This window comes from Pseudorca crassidens, chromosome 6, assembly GCF_039906515.1.
Source record: "Pseudorca crassidens isolate mPseCra1 chromosome 6, mPseCra1.hap1, whole genome shotgun sequence".
NCBI classification, from domain to species: Eukaryota; Metazoa; Chordata; class Mammalia; order Artiodactyla; family Delphinidae; genus Pseudorca; species Pseudorca crassidens.
Window position 1 is genome coordinate 117,080,745 of NC_090301.1, and position 12,401 is coordinate 117,093,145.

Consider the following 12,401-nt stretch of genomic DNA (forward strand, 5'->3'; position numbering starts at 1 on the left):
ATGTTCCAAGAGTGTGAGAAGCTTGCCTGTGGTCACACAGCACATGGTAGAACAGTACCTGGACTCAAGTCTGCCTGAATCCAAACATGGGAAAGTGAAGGGAACACAACAGAAATCTGACTGGACTCCACGTTTCAGTGTTGGCTTGCATTTCGCAGCACGGGACCCATACCTGGTGTAGTGGCTCCACTTGCCTCGTTCTGGTTGGATTCCAGGCAGGAGTCTTAGAGGAAGGGTCTAGGTATGGTTGGGCGGTGGGAAGGGGAATGCAAGTTTCTGGTTTACTCTCACTATTGCATAGGATGCTTCCTCACTGTGTTCACTTGGCTCGGGCTTTGAGTTAATGCAGGATCATCATGGAAGCGTCCCAGGCGGAAGGAATCATTTCTGTCGAGTTCTTCTTGAAGGGAAGTTGTGTGCCGGCTAACTTGGTGACAATTTCTGTCGGACCTTTCAGAGTTGAACTTTTTCTTCAGTTAGTGAGGCCTTCCCTGACTACTCACTATAATTACAAAATGCTCAGTTTCTGAGACACATCCGTTGGTGACTAACCTTACGGAAGGATGGACTTGTAATTCTTTTCAATACAGAGTATCAGAAATAGAAATCTATAGACAAACTGACAGATTTACAATAAACATTGCAGGAACTCCCTTAAGCCTAATGTCTCTGTTCTGCCTCAGATCTCTCTGCCTGTAGGACATGAGGGAGAGAGGGTTGGGAGGCTGTAAGAGGAATTAATCTCTTCCTTGCTAGAATTTATTTGCTGATTAAGTTATCACTAAAGGGTCTTCATGTCCAAATCCAATTCCATAAAGTTCCAGGCCTGCAGGGTGGGTGTGGCTAACCTGACAGTTTTATTTTGTAAATTTAGTCCTGCATAAAGCGTGCTACTTTTCTCCCCTTTATCACTTTTCTCCCCTTTATCATTTTTCTCCCCTTTATCCATGTTTCTTCAGGCGAGCCTGAAGGAAATCTGGATTCTGCTCACGACTGCTGTCCTCTGTGAGCATCTCTTCCACGTGTGGGTACCAGCCCCAGAAGCCCTCTCTTCTGGCGCCTGACCTTCTCCCTCCACACTGAAGCTGGATGATATAGAGAAGTGTCTTTTAAACTCCAGGTCACAACTTGTCATGAAATCAGTGGGTGATCGTCTCAGACAGCTGTGTTCTCAGTGTCTGTACACAATCACTACAGACTCTGGGTGGCGCAGAGCAACAGGCCTTCACTCCCTGCTAAGGTGCCTGTGAGTTGCTGGGATTTCACTGATCCAGGCTGGGCTCTTCTGGGCTCAGCTTCAAGCTGTGGGTTGGTCTCCGTCTGCTCCATGTGTCTCTGAACCTTCTCGGGTCAGCAGGGCAAGTTCTTTTCCAGAGAGACGTGCAAGGGGACAAGCCCAGCACACAGCACATTCTCAAACCTTTGCTCCTCTCAAGGCTAATAACCCACAGACCAGACCGAGCCCAAAGTCAAGGGTGGGGAAGCACATTCCAGCTGCCAGGGTGCCATGACAAACGCGTCCGCTCTGGGGAGTGAAGAATGGAATCCAATCATTCAATGTTTAGCGTTGTTCAAAAGTTACGTAAGACAGGAAAAACATCAGCGTGTAGTGTGGAAAGGGTAAGCACTGTCTCATAAAACCCCTTCCAGGCATGTTTCACCTGGAGTATCAGTCACTGCTTAGCCGGACTCCCCACTTCTGTCCTTGCCCTGCCCCCCCACCCCTGCAGTCTGTAGTCAGCACAGCCGCCAGAGGGGTCTCTGCTGAAATCTTCTCAAAACCCTTCAGTGGTTTCCCACACAGGACGCCTTCCTGTCCCTCACTCACCTGCTGGGCATATGCTCGTACCTACAGCTTGACAGTTGCTACTCCCTCTGCCTGGAATTCTCTTCACACGGTATCTATCTATGTGATTCATTCCTCCACTAGTAGTGAGGTTTTGTTTATTAATATTTATTTAATGCTAAGAACACAGATATCCTAAAGAAGGGGCCGACAATTAAAGAACAGTCTGGTTTTTTTTTTTCTAAATAGGATTTTCATAATAAAACCACTAGTGATTCAAACCTCTAAAACACAAAAGCACACAGATCTAGAAAAATGCACAACATATTTTCTCTCTTACTGGAATTAATGTGACAACACCTAAATATTATCTTTAAGAGAGAGCAAGATTAAAATTGTGCAAAGAGACAGTACCCGTAGCTTTTAAACCATGAAACCAGTACCTGGCTTGTAATCAAATGAAAGCATGTAAAACAGTCTGCAGTTTATAGAATTCAAAGAAAATCAGGGTGACTAAAAAGTGGAAGAAAGGCAATAAGGCACAGGAGATACTCTGTAAAGCAGGATGCTCCCATGAGGTCTACTGCAAGCTTGGATGAAACCAGGAGGCTCTGAACGCCGAGAATCACTGATCAGACGGATAAAATGTGGCATCTATGACAGGCAGCAAATTACCTGGCTGTCTGGTAAAATTTCCAGAATATAAACTGAGGTGGTTTTCAGTAAAGAATGAAAAGTCGTATCCCCTGCCTACACATTATAAAACACCAGACACTTTGCTTAGTCAGCACACTGAGGCAAAACGCGATAGTGTACGTGTTACCTGTTGGTACACTTTCCCCTCAGAAGTGTACCTCTAGGAAAACCGGTTCCTTTGCCCGCTTGGGTCTATTCCCAGGGCCTGACCCAGAGCAGAAGCGCAAATATTTGTTGGTTGAATGAATGAGTGAACAGAGATTTATTTTTCTCATGTAATAAGAAATAAGGAGGCAAGTGGTCCCCACATTGGTTCGGAAGCTCGTCGTGCCTTTGGGGAGCCAGGCTCTTCCCAGCCTTTCGCTCAGGGTGCTGGATGTCCTTTGTGACGGTCTGGAAATGGCGAAGGCTGCTCCAACACCCTGCTCTTCCCCAGCCAGCTGCCGGAACAGAAGCTCTTCTCTGCGTCTCGTGCCGATCAGCAGCAGGAAGGTCTCCTCCGTACTGGCCATAACTGGGTTAGACACCCAATTACGTGCATGTCTGTAAACCAATTCTTGGCAAACAGAAACAGACTTCTCATGACTGTTTTAGGACAGCTGTCACGATTCCTCTCCTGGGGCTGGACACACTGCCACGCAGAGCTGGACAAAAGTGGTTCTGCTGGTCAGGAAAGGGATCACCCACATCAGGTTTCCACATAGGACAGGCACAGCTCCCCTTGGACCATGACTCAGAAGTCCCATCTCCATCTTTTAAAGCCCAAAAGCCAGAGGAACACGGGTTGTGCTGTGATCCTCGTGAGACGGAGGCAGCCATACAGCAGCCCTGGTCTGTCCCCAGGTCGAGCCCCGACCGCGTCCCCCTCACTGCCACCCAAACCCACTCACGTAATCAGAGCAGAGCCACTCTCACGGCTTTGTCTCCCTGGAGCTGTTCCTCCAGAAGAGGAGGGCGCCCTCTTTGCTTCGCCATTTCCCCCCAAGACCCAAGAAAAGGAGATTAACTACTTTGGGCTCAAGGACTTTCAATTCCTAAAGAAAGCAGATTTACGGAACAAGAATCTGATGTCCTGTTTCTATTTTTTAGAATAGTAAACACAGTTAAAATTCAAAAACTTTATTTTTTGAATAGATAATACATGTAGATGGTACAAAATTCAAAAGGTACAAAAGGTACAGAGTGAAAAGTCGCCCCCAGCCCTCTTCCCGGAGGCACCCAAGGCGGCCGGGTTCCCGTGGGTCCCTTCAGAGGCGCTCTGTCTGTACACACGCGCGTACGGACATGCACAGCCACAGGCATTTTTCTCCATCCCCTTCCATTTTTTTTCTTTTTTTTCTTTTTTTTTTAGAAACAAACACTACTAAGCGAAGAGCCTCTGTTTCCCCACTTAACCATGCATCTTAGGGAACATTCCATGGCAGTACATACAGAGTGGCTTAATATCCCATTGTATGGATTTGCCACAATTTATTTAACCATTGCCCTGTGTTGGTGTAGTTTCCAACTTTTTACTATTGCAAATAATGCTGCAGTGAAAATCCCTGTCTATAGGAAAAATCCTTAGAAGTAGCGTGGCTGGCCCGAAAGATCTGTGCATTTGCACTTTTGATAGAAATTGTCTGACTACCCTCCACGGGGTTGTACTGTTCATACTTCTGTATCCAGAATGCTGTATCCCGGGGCTGCTTCCCACTTCTTGGTTGCACGTGGCTCAGTCGTTTCAACCAGACAAGTTACCTTTACGCAGGGTTTACTTTGAGCCAAAACAGACTCATGAGCTGATCACTGACAGTAATGTGCTTCCTTTCTTCCCCCTTCCCCCCATCTACATGGGGAGAAAATACTTCTGTAAAACATAATTCCTTTGAAAGGCCTGAAACCTCTCACACCTTTCTCATCCCAGCCATCGAGGTTAGAGTGTAACAAAGACTCTGGGATCCTCCAAAGCTGCTGAATGAAATTGCCTCCTTGTTCTCAAGCTAAGCATAAAATAGATGAAAGGTCCAATCTAAACTTTGCTAATGCGGGGACGCAGAGCTGCAGTTTGGAGAAGCTGTTTTATCCAGCCAGAATTTCCTGCTCATCCACTCCAGCCAGATGCTGAGGAGACGGCGGGGAACGATACAGGCGAGGTGCCTGCGTTTGCTGCTCTTACACACCAGAGGGGAGGGCAGGCAACACACGTCGCAAAAGACTACGTGAGAGTCCAACAGGGACGGGTGCCATTGAGACAGCGCAGGGGAGAGGGCAGTGTGTGGTCAGGGCTGCAGGCTGACACTGAGGGGTCTGTATGAGCAGCGGGGGGGTCTGGGAAAGCCCTTGCCCACGATCTGGGAGGGAGGGCGGTCCAGGCAGAGGCAGAGCAGGTGTGAGCCCGGCACTTTTGAGGAACTGACGTAAGGCTGACGCGGAGAACCCGTCGTGGTCCCCACGCTGTCAAAGAGGCGGCAGACCAGACACTGAATCTCCCCTAATGTTTTTACATATTTATTGTGAGAACAGGGGAGACCACAACATTATTTTTTAGTAGCATTGTCAGCCTATCACCATGTGCTGTGAGAGGGAATGCTGTGGGCTGGCGGAAAAGGACCAAGAGAGGGCCTGGGGACTCTGAAGACGCATCACACAAGGCCCCTCTCCCGGCCAGCGCTCAGCCACCCGGACAGAAAGCGGGCCCTCACCCTACGGGGGCTCTTCACCGTCCGGCTCTGCGGCAAGTCGTGCTTTCCTTGAGGCCAACACTGGCCACGAGCGACTCATAAAGCACCTCCTTCCTCAGAGTGTGTTCTAAGCCAGGGATCCCCGACCCCCGGGGTGGTACCGGTCCGAGGCCAGTCAGGAACCGGGCCGCACGCACACAGGAGGCGAGCGGCGGCGGGCAGAGCTTCATCTGCTGCCCCCCTGTCGCTCGCATCACCGCCTGAACCACCCTCCCGCCGCCTTCTGTGGAAAAACTGTCTTCCAGGAAACCGGGCCCTGGTGCCAAAAAGGCTGGGGACCGCCCACTAACTGCAGCTCAGGCTCCGCCTAGTAACCGTCAGCACGCGTTGCTAAAAGGCCCACTGCCCCCTCACACTGATCACCTGTCACCTGCAGAGAGGGCAACACAAGGCCATGCTGAGGCGACAGAGATCAGGGTGGCACAGGTGCGCAGGCCACAGCTGACGGCCCACGGTGCCCTCGGGCAGGGCTGCGTTGGTCACTACAGACGCGATCGGGGCTGTCAACCTGACAGCCTGAGGCCTTCCCCGTCCCCTGCGCCCGGTTTCAGGAGGCCCGGAGCTGTGGGGTTCGTCAGCGAGGGGATCCTCAGCCTGGGAAAGGCCTCCTGTCTTCTGGCCCTGCTGCCGGCCCAGTGGACACCGGTAGGACCCGGCTCTCCACAGAACATAGGCAATGAACCCACCCCCAATTAAAACCACACCATGCGGACTCTAAGAGAGCTCAGGCCTGACGAATTTGGGCTGTGCCCTCCCTGTTAAAAAGGGAGACAGGCCCCTGGCTTGTAACCTCAGCGCCTCCCTCGGGGGTGATCAGCTGAGCCCAGTGACCCAGGAGCCTGAATCCACGCCAAGGACAGCGACAAATACGTCCCCAGACGCCTCGCGATCGTCTAGCACGTCCCGCTCGCAGCAGCTCTGATTTCCGTTTAAACCCAAGCAGCCCCGTGTACTCCCTGAGGGGCAAGTGGGATGGAGGGGAGCCCCAGCCCACAGGCTCCCCGAGAATCCCAGGGCACCTGCCGTCAGCAAGCTCACTGCTCTGACTGAGCAGGGACAACGGACCGCTCCCTGGGGAAACCCTGTCCCTCCCGGAGCACAGGTTTCCTAAAAGTAACTTATTTTTTAGCTCCAGAAAAGCCTGTGGGCTTAGCAGAACAGCCAGCCGTACTCTGTGGGCACACAGAAGGACACTGTCCTGGGAGGGCCCCCTGAGGGGCTTCTGAAATGAAAAGGGCCTCGGGGCACCTCCTCAGCCTCTGAGGCCCAACCGTAAAGCACATTTTCTGTCCTCATTACTCACAAGGGCAGCATCCGCCCTGTGGCTTATCTGTGGCAAACAGAATTCTCAAGACGGACTTCTGTAGTTTAATCCAAAATGTGCTCAAGGAGCAGAAATTGATTTATTACCTGTCTTAGGCCTTGTAGATTAAAGCATGGGAAAAGATACCTACTGATACCTCCCTACACCAAAACCAAACCGAACGAAACTCCTTAGAAACAGCCCAAAGTAAACGCCCCTACTTTTAGAAGAATTATCGGCTGCTTCGGGTTAGTCGTGCCCTTCCTTCCCCAGTCATCTAGAAGAAGGACCACCACAGCCTCCGATATTACCTGTTCCTCTTCCCTACCACCTGTGGATAATACACGAATAATCTAATTGCTCAAAAGTTGTTCGTTAGGGAATGGGTCCACGAGCTTCTCAGCATGACAACCAAGATGTTTCTCTGAACCCGAAATAGTTTCCAGTCAAACTGTCGTCTCCTTCCCCTGCCCTCGGAGCGCCACCTGCTCTTTGGCAGTCACTTGCTTCAACTTCATTGAGTCCTTTCAAAACCCACAAAGGACCAGGGCTCAGGGCAAGTGGAGAAGCGCATGGCCCAGGAACGGTGCCCTTATCACTCGGGCACCGGGAGTAGCCTTCTCACGGGGTGGGCCTCGCTGGGAGGACACAGAAGCCAAGGGCTGTTAGTCCAGCAAGAGACTGTTAAAGTCTGTACGCCATCAGCCCCGCTTAACGTATACATTAGGGAACTAAAAATGAGCACGGTGTCCCCGTGGCTGCACTGAGTGCCCTCCTTGCATGTCTGAGCTTTTATGTTTTATGGCCCAAAACTGCTGACTGGTACGTGTGCAAGGCTCGTGTGGAATGACGTGCAAGCCTCGTGCTGGGTTCACTGACCCCAAGCTGCCAGGTTCCCCAGGGCTGGGGCAGGAGAAGTTCTGTGTGGATGGACTGCTCCTTCCAGAGGAGAAACCTGAACCCTCCACCTTCCCTTCAAGCCCCTGCAAAGACAGGTCCCAGCCCACCTTTCCAGACTGGTCTCTAAAGCCTCCTGCAGAGACTGGCCGCTCACTCCTCTCCCCACGAGCATGCCTTGTACTCTCCCCACACCCTCTTGTACTTTATCCAAAATGGCCTTCCCACCAATCTCTGCTATTAAATTGCTATTCCCCCTTCAGATCCAGCCCAGACCCAGCCTGCTCCACGAAGCCCTCTGGATCTCCGCACACCTCGCCGCTCTTCCTGCTGGGACGCCCTCTGGCACCTGCTCACGGCCGGTCCCTCTGCCACTTACACGTTGGCCTGGATGGCAGTGGCGGGAGAGCCCATCTCCAGGCCCAGCCCTGACCCGTGCAGAGCGGACGGCACGTGATGTGCTCTTGGCGAGGGGGATGCACCGGACCACCCACAGGGTGGCTGGGACTCACAGGACAACAGGGCGAGGTGAGGTGTCATTCTTACTTACATATCCTCAAGCTGAGGCCCCTGCTTCCGATTTCTGGTGAGATGAACTTGAGCGGAGCGTGAGGGTGAAGCCAGGGCAGGTGCTGAGCTTTCTTTCTAGTTGCTACACCATCAAGCCTGCTGGCTGGCACCCGAGGGGACGGGAACAAAAGGCACCACGGGCAAGTGAAAGGCCCGAGTGAGCAACACTCACCTGGGCTGGTCATTCAGCTAAAAGCCTTGTTTGCTAAGAAAAAAAAAAAATCCCAGTGGTCCAGCTCTGGGGCCACTCGCTGGGAGCCTGGCTGCTGGGTCTCTGCCACCCTGCTCTCGCCCTCAGTGCCTCCTTCTCAGCAGCTGCTCAATTAACATCACTTTATTCAGAGTCCAGACAAACATGGTACCTTCATATGCACAATGTCACTGGAGAAATAAGGGCTGAATCGACACAGAGAACAAATACTGCCCACATTTCTTCAGCGGAGGATGGGTGTCATCCAAGCCACAGTGGTTGCCTCATCTGATTCCATCGACAACAGTGGAAGCAGATAGGAGAAAGGGAATAGCCAGGGTGTCGAGATCATCACACCTGCATCTTTGCTGCAGCGTTCAGAACCATTTCACCATCTTGTAGTTGATACACGGCATTTAGAAAAAGACATCAATGACATACGATGTCGCCTGGGAATTTTCAGGAGGCCTTGGCTTTCACCTTGGACAGCAGCACCTCGTTCTTGCGGCCCTCCTGGAGGGGAAGCAGAGAGAGAGAGCAGAGAGGTGGGGACCGCGTCGGCACCCGCATGAGGCTCGGACGGCCTCTGCATCCTTTCCCATCCCGCAGGGAGCCCTGTGGACCATGGACCAGCCTCCTTGCATGCTGCCACCATCATGGCGGAGCTTCCTGGCCACACGCTGACCTTCAAGGCCCCAACGGCTACAAAGACGACTGGTTTCTGGACTGTGAGAATGAGGATAGGAGAGGATTAGGCACTGTCATTCCAAAAGACTTCAAGAAGCCTCTAAAATCCCAAGGGACAGAAGCAGAAAGCAGATACTTATGTGACCCCTCCAGTGAGGAAGGGGGAAAGTCCTCGGAGACCACGGCCTAAGGAGTTATAAGAGGCAGCCCCAGTCCACACAGCAGGCAGGGCACGTAGAAAAGCTCTTAGCCCGGCAAGAGTGAAGGTTAAGAACACCCTTGGCTTTACGAGAGAAACTCACAGAAGACAGAGGGAAAGAGACGTGTCAAGGGACACCTCCCCCTCAAAGTGAGCTGAAGGAAACCCATCACTGTGTGTGCTGAGGGGTCACTGGGGCCTCCCCCACGTGGGGAGTCTGGCGTCCAGGGTGCAAGGCCACTGCTGCATCGTTTCATATCCCCTTCTTCCAAAGCTTATCACTGTGTGTCCTCCTTCCCCCCTGTTCGTAGTGGCCTTGACATCTCAGGGTACCTCCATCAGCTAGCACACCATCTCCACACCTTCCCCGGGCCACGTCACGAGGACCCCTGTTTAGAGGGAGAGGTGAATGCAGAAGGGGGAAGGGCCTGGAGGGGTCGAGCTCGAGGGTGCAGGCCCGGCATGTGGCTAGGCCTCCAGTTGCCATGCTTGGCTGGAGATCCACTTAGTGTGGAAGAAGAATTTTCTGTCACCCATGGCCCCTCTGCATCCAAGCCCCCTAAAGTCAATGTTTCCATCTCCCTGGGCCCGGCCAGGTGCTCCCGCTTCTCTGGAGGCCCTTTGGTCTTTCTGGCTGCAAGGACCCTGGTTCACCTGTAGGGTTTCTGCGTATCTTCCACTCAGAGCTGGGGAGGCTCTGGGCTGGGTGGGGGTGAAGCTGAATTGTTTTACCAGAAGCAAGATACTCTGACATTTTTTAAGCACGTGTTTTTGGAGGGGTAGAGAGTTAATTTTTCCTGGGGATGGGAAAAAAAAGGTGGTGAAATAAGTAACATGTGTTGTGTTAGAAAAGTTGAGAAGAAAGTTTTCTTATTTAAAAAGAGTTACTGAGATTTGCTTGGGCGAAAAAACCTCCAGCCAAAAAAAAAAGGGCGGGGGGAGAGGGAGGGGTAAAGACAGACCAAGACGGGAAGAGTCAGGCTATCATATTGTGACACTACTTTCTCTACTTCTGTGTGTTTTTCAAAATTTCCATAATAAAAAGATAAAACAATAAAACAGTGAATAAATAACTTTTGTTACCCACCTCACCTTCTGAATAGAGGAAAAAAAAAAAACCCTAAAAACCAAAACAAACAACTCGTAAGCATCAAAACACTGCTGTGGCAGAGTTCCACCCGGGGTGATTTTGGTCATCACACCACACTGAGATGATGCTGGAAGTTCTCAGTAAAAACATCCTTGGCTGTCACCTGGTACGTGAGCACTGACTACCTTTCATGGAATCTCCTCGGAGCCTTTCGGGACTACAGAATGATACTGTCGATCTGTTCAAAGCAAATACAGAAAGGGCCCTTTAGGTGTTTCTTTCTATAAGAAAAGGGAAGATGTCTCCTCCCTCCTGTTTCTTTCCTGCTGAAGACGGTACGGGGCTCGCTAGGTGCCAGACACCCTGAGCTCCGGTCACCGGAGATTACGTGCCCAGAGCCAGCGTCATAAAGATGTATGGCTGGCATTCGTCAGAGCCAGGCTAGAATCTGAATCTTGGTTTGGTGACCTTGTGACAGACTGTGCTTTGGGAAACACAATCAGTTGGTGTAATGATGCAATTAAGGTGATTCCAGAGTATGTGTTTTCTCCTGGCAGACTTGTTATTAATAACAAGTCCAAGAACAAGCAAGCCAATGGGATTTTAGAGACAACCCGACGTTGCCAGTCAAAAAAGGCCTTGGTCTCAGAGGAGGCTGGATCAGGCACGGAGCCCATAGGCGTCAAGGGGCTCAGTTAATATGGAGTCAACTAAACCATAAAGGGACGACGGCGGTGGTCAAAGGCCATGTTCTGGCTAACGCCCTGCTCTGCATGAAGAGCCATTACTGCCCAGGACGGTGCTGCGGACCAGGATGCAGTGAGAACTCAGACCTGGGGAGCAGTAACCCAAGCAGGTCGAGGAGAGGCAAATAAAGGAGGCAGACAGAGGGTTCTGGGAGGAGAGTCCATCCTGGGATGAGAGTCTGACTTTTCGAACTGTGTTTCTTCCACAGATGAGATCTTACCTGACACTGCAATACGTAAAAGAACAGAATTCCTCTACCTGGAGGAATGGGGTGGAAACTGGGGAGCAGCAGGCAAGCCTCAACACCTGTGATGGCCCCAAGCTACCTCAGAGGATCTTGAAAAAAAAAATTAAGATTTGGGAATGCTAACCTGTGGTTGTTAATTTTAAATTTTTGCCAAGTAAAATGATAAAAAAAAAAGGAATGTATACTGTCACTATCATTTTATAAGAGAGAGCAATTTTAACATCAAAAAACAAGGGGACATGCAATTTTTTAAAAAGGTGAGTCCTTTAAGTGAAATACACTTAGCTATCTGAGGAACATATATCATATTCCCCCTGCCCCCTTTTTTCCAACTTGTTTTGGACTGAAGAAAACTGAGGCCAGCACCTGGTCCAGTCTGGGGTCTTCTCGGGCTCTGAGGGACCCACCCTCAGTCTCTGACTGAGAGTAACGGTGCCGAAGAGGCGGGAACGTGGAAACCTCCAGCTTAACGCATCTGAGGGAAACTTCCCTTCGGAGCAGAGATCACCCCAAGCCTTCAGCCTGAGAGCCTGCAGTGCAACAGTGAGCTTTTCTATGTCACTTTTATTTGCTTTGATTCTGACAGCTTATACTTATCCTCCTCAGCTCATTTGCTTTCTGTTCCTGCTGTCAAAAGGGCAGTGCTGGCGTTCACGCAACGTGTGAAATGTAGTTCTCCTCTGGGCCTTTTCTCCTTGTGCGTTATTTGCGAACAAGGAGCTCAGATGGGGCGCAGCGGGTCCTTACTTGTTCCCTGTCAGCTCACTCACTGGTCCTTCAGCTCCAACTGCTGCCGGCCACAGGGGCCCCCGGACCCGGAGAACCTCGCCTGGCCACTCTGCCCGAGGCCAGGTCCTTCTCGTTGGAGAGAGGCCTTCCCCGACCACACCCTCTACATTAGTCCCCACCAAGGCAATGGCTGGAAGTACTTCTTATTTGTTACTACTTGTTTATGAGGGTCTGTTTCCTAGCTTGCTATCTGTCTCCCCCAACACAATGCAAGCTCCCGGACACAGGGACCCAGTCTGTTTTACGACCTGATGTATCTATCCCAGGGCCGTGGCAGGAGCTGGAAGAAAGAACATTTATTGAAAGGACGAGAGAATCTGAAATGCCTACGGTTGTGGTTCTCAAAAGTTAAGTTACAAAAAAGGGAAGGAGAAGTAGAGAAGAAAAAGACAAGGAAGGGAGAGAGAAGAGCCTCAAAACAGGTAAGGACCAAATTACTGGTATGGACAGATTGTATTTTTTATTCCACTGACCACA

At 51.1% G+C, this 12,401-nt stretch overlaps 1 protein-coding gene across 2 annotated transcripts in view; it reads right to left on the minus strand.

Annotated features, from left to right (window-relative positions):
- Nucleotides 1–8,294: 8,294 nt before the first annotated feature.
- Nucleotides 8,295–12,401, minus strand: part of CCDC93 (coiled-coil domain containing 93) — an 87,180-nt gene continuing 83,073 nt past the window's right edge. For both annotated transcript variants that reach the window (XM_067742156.1, XM_067742157.1), the window contains exon 24: nucleotides 8,295–8,678. In XM_067742156.1, coding sequence (XP_067598257.1) covers nucleotides 8,625–8,678 — 54 coding nt within the window. In that variant the 3' untranslated portion in view covers nucleotides 8,295–8,624. The remainder of the gene's footprint in view (nucleotides 8,679–12,401) is intronic.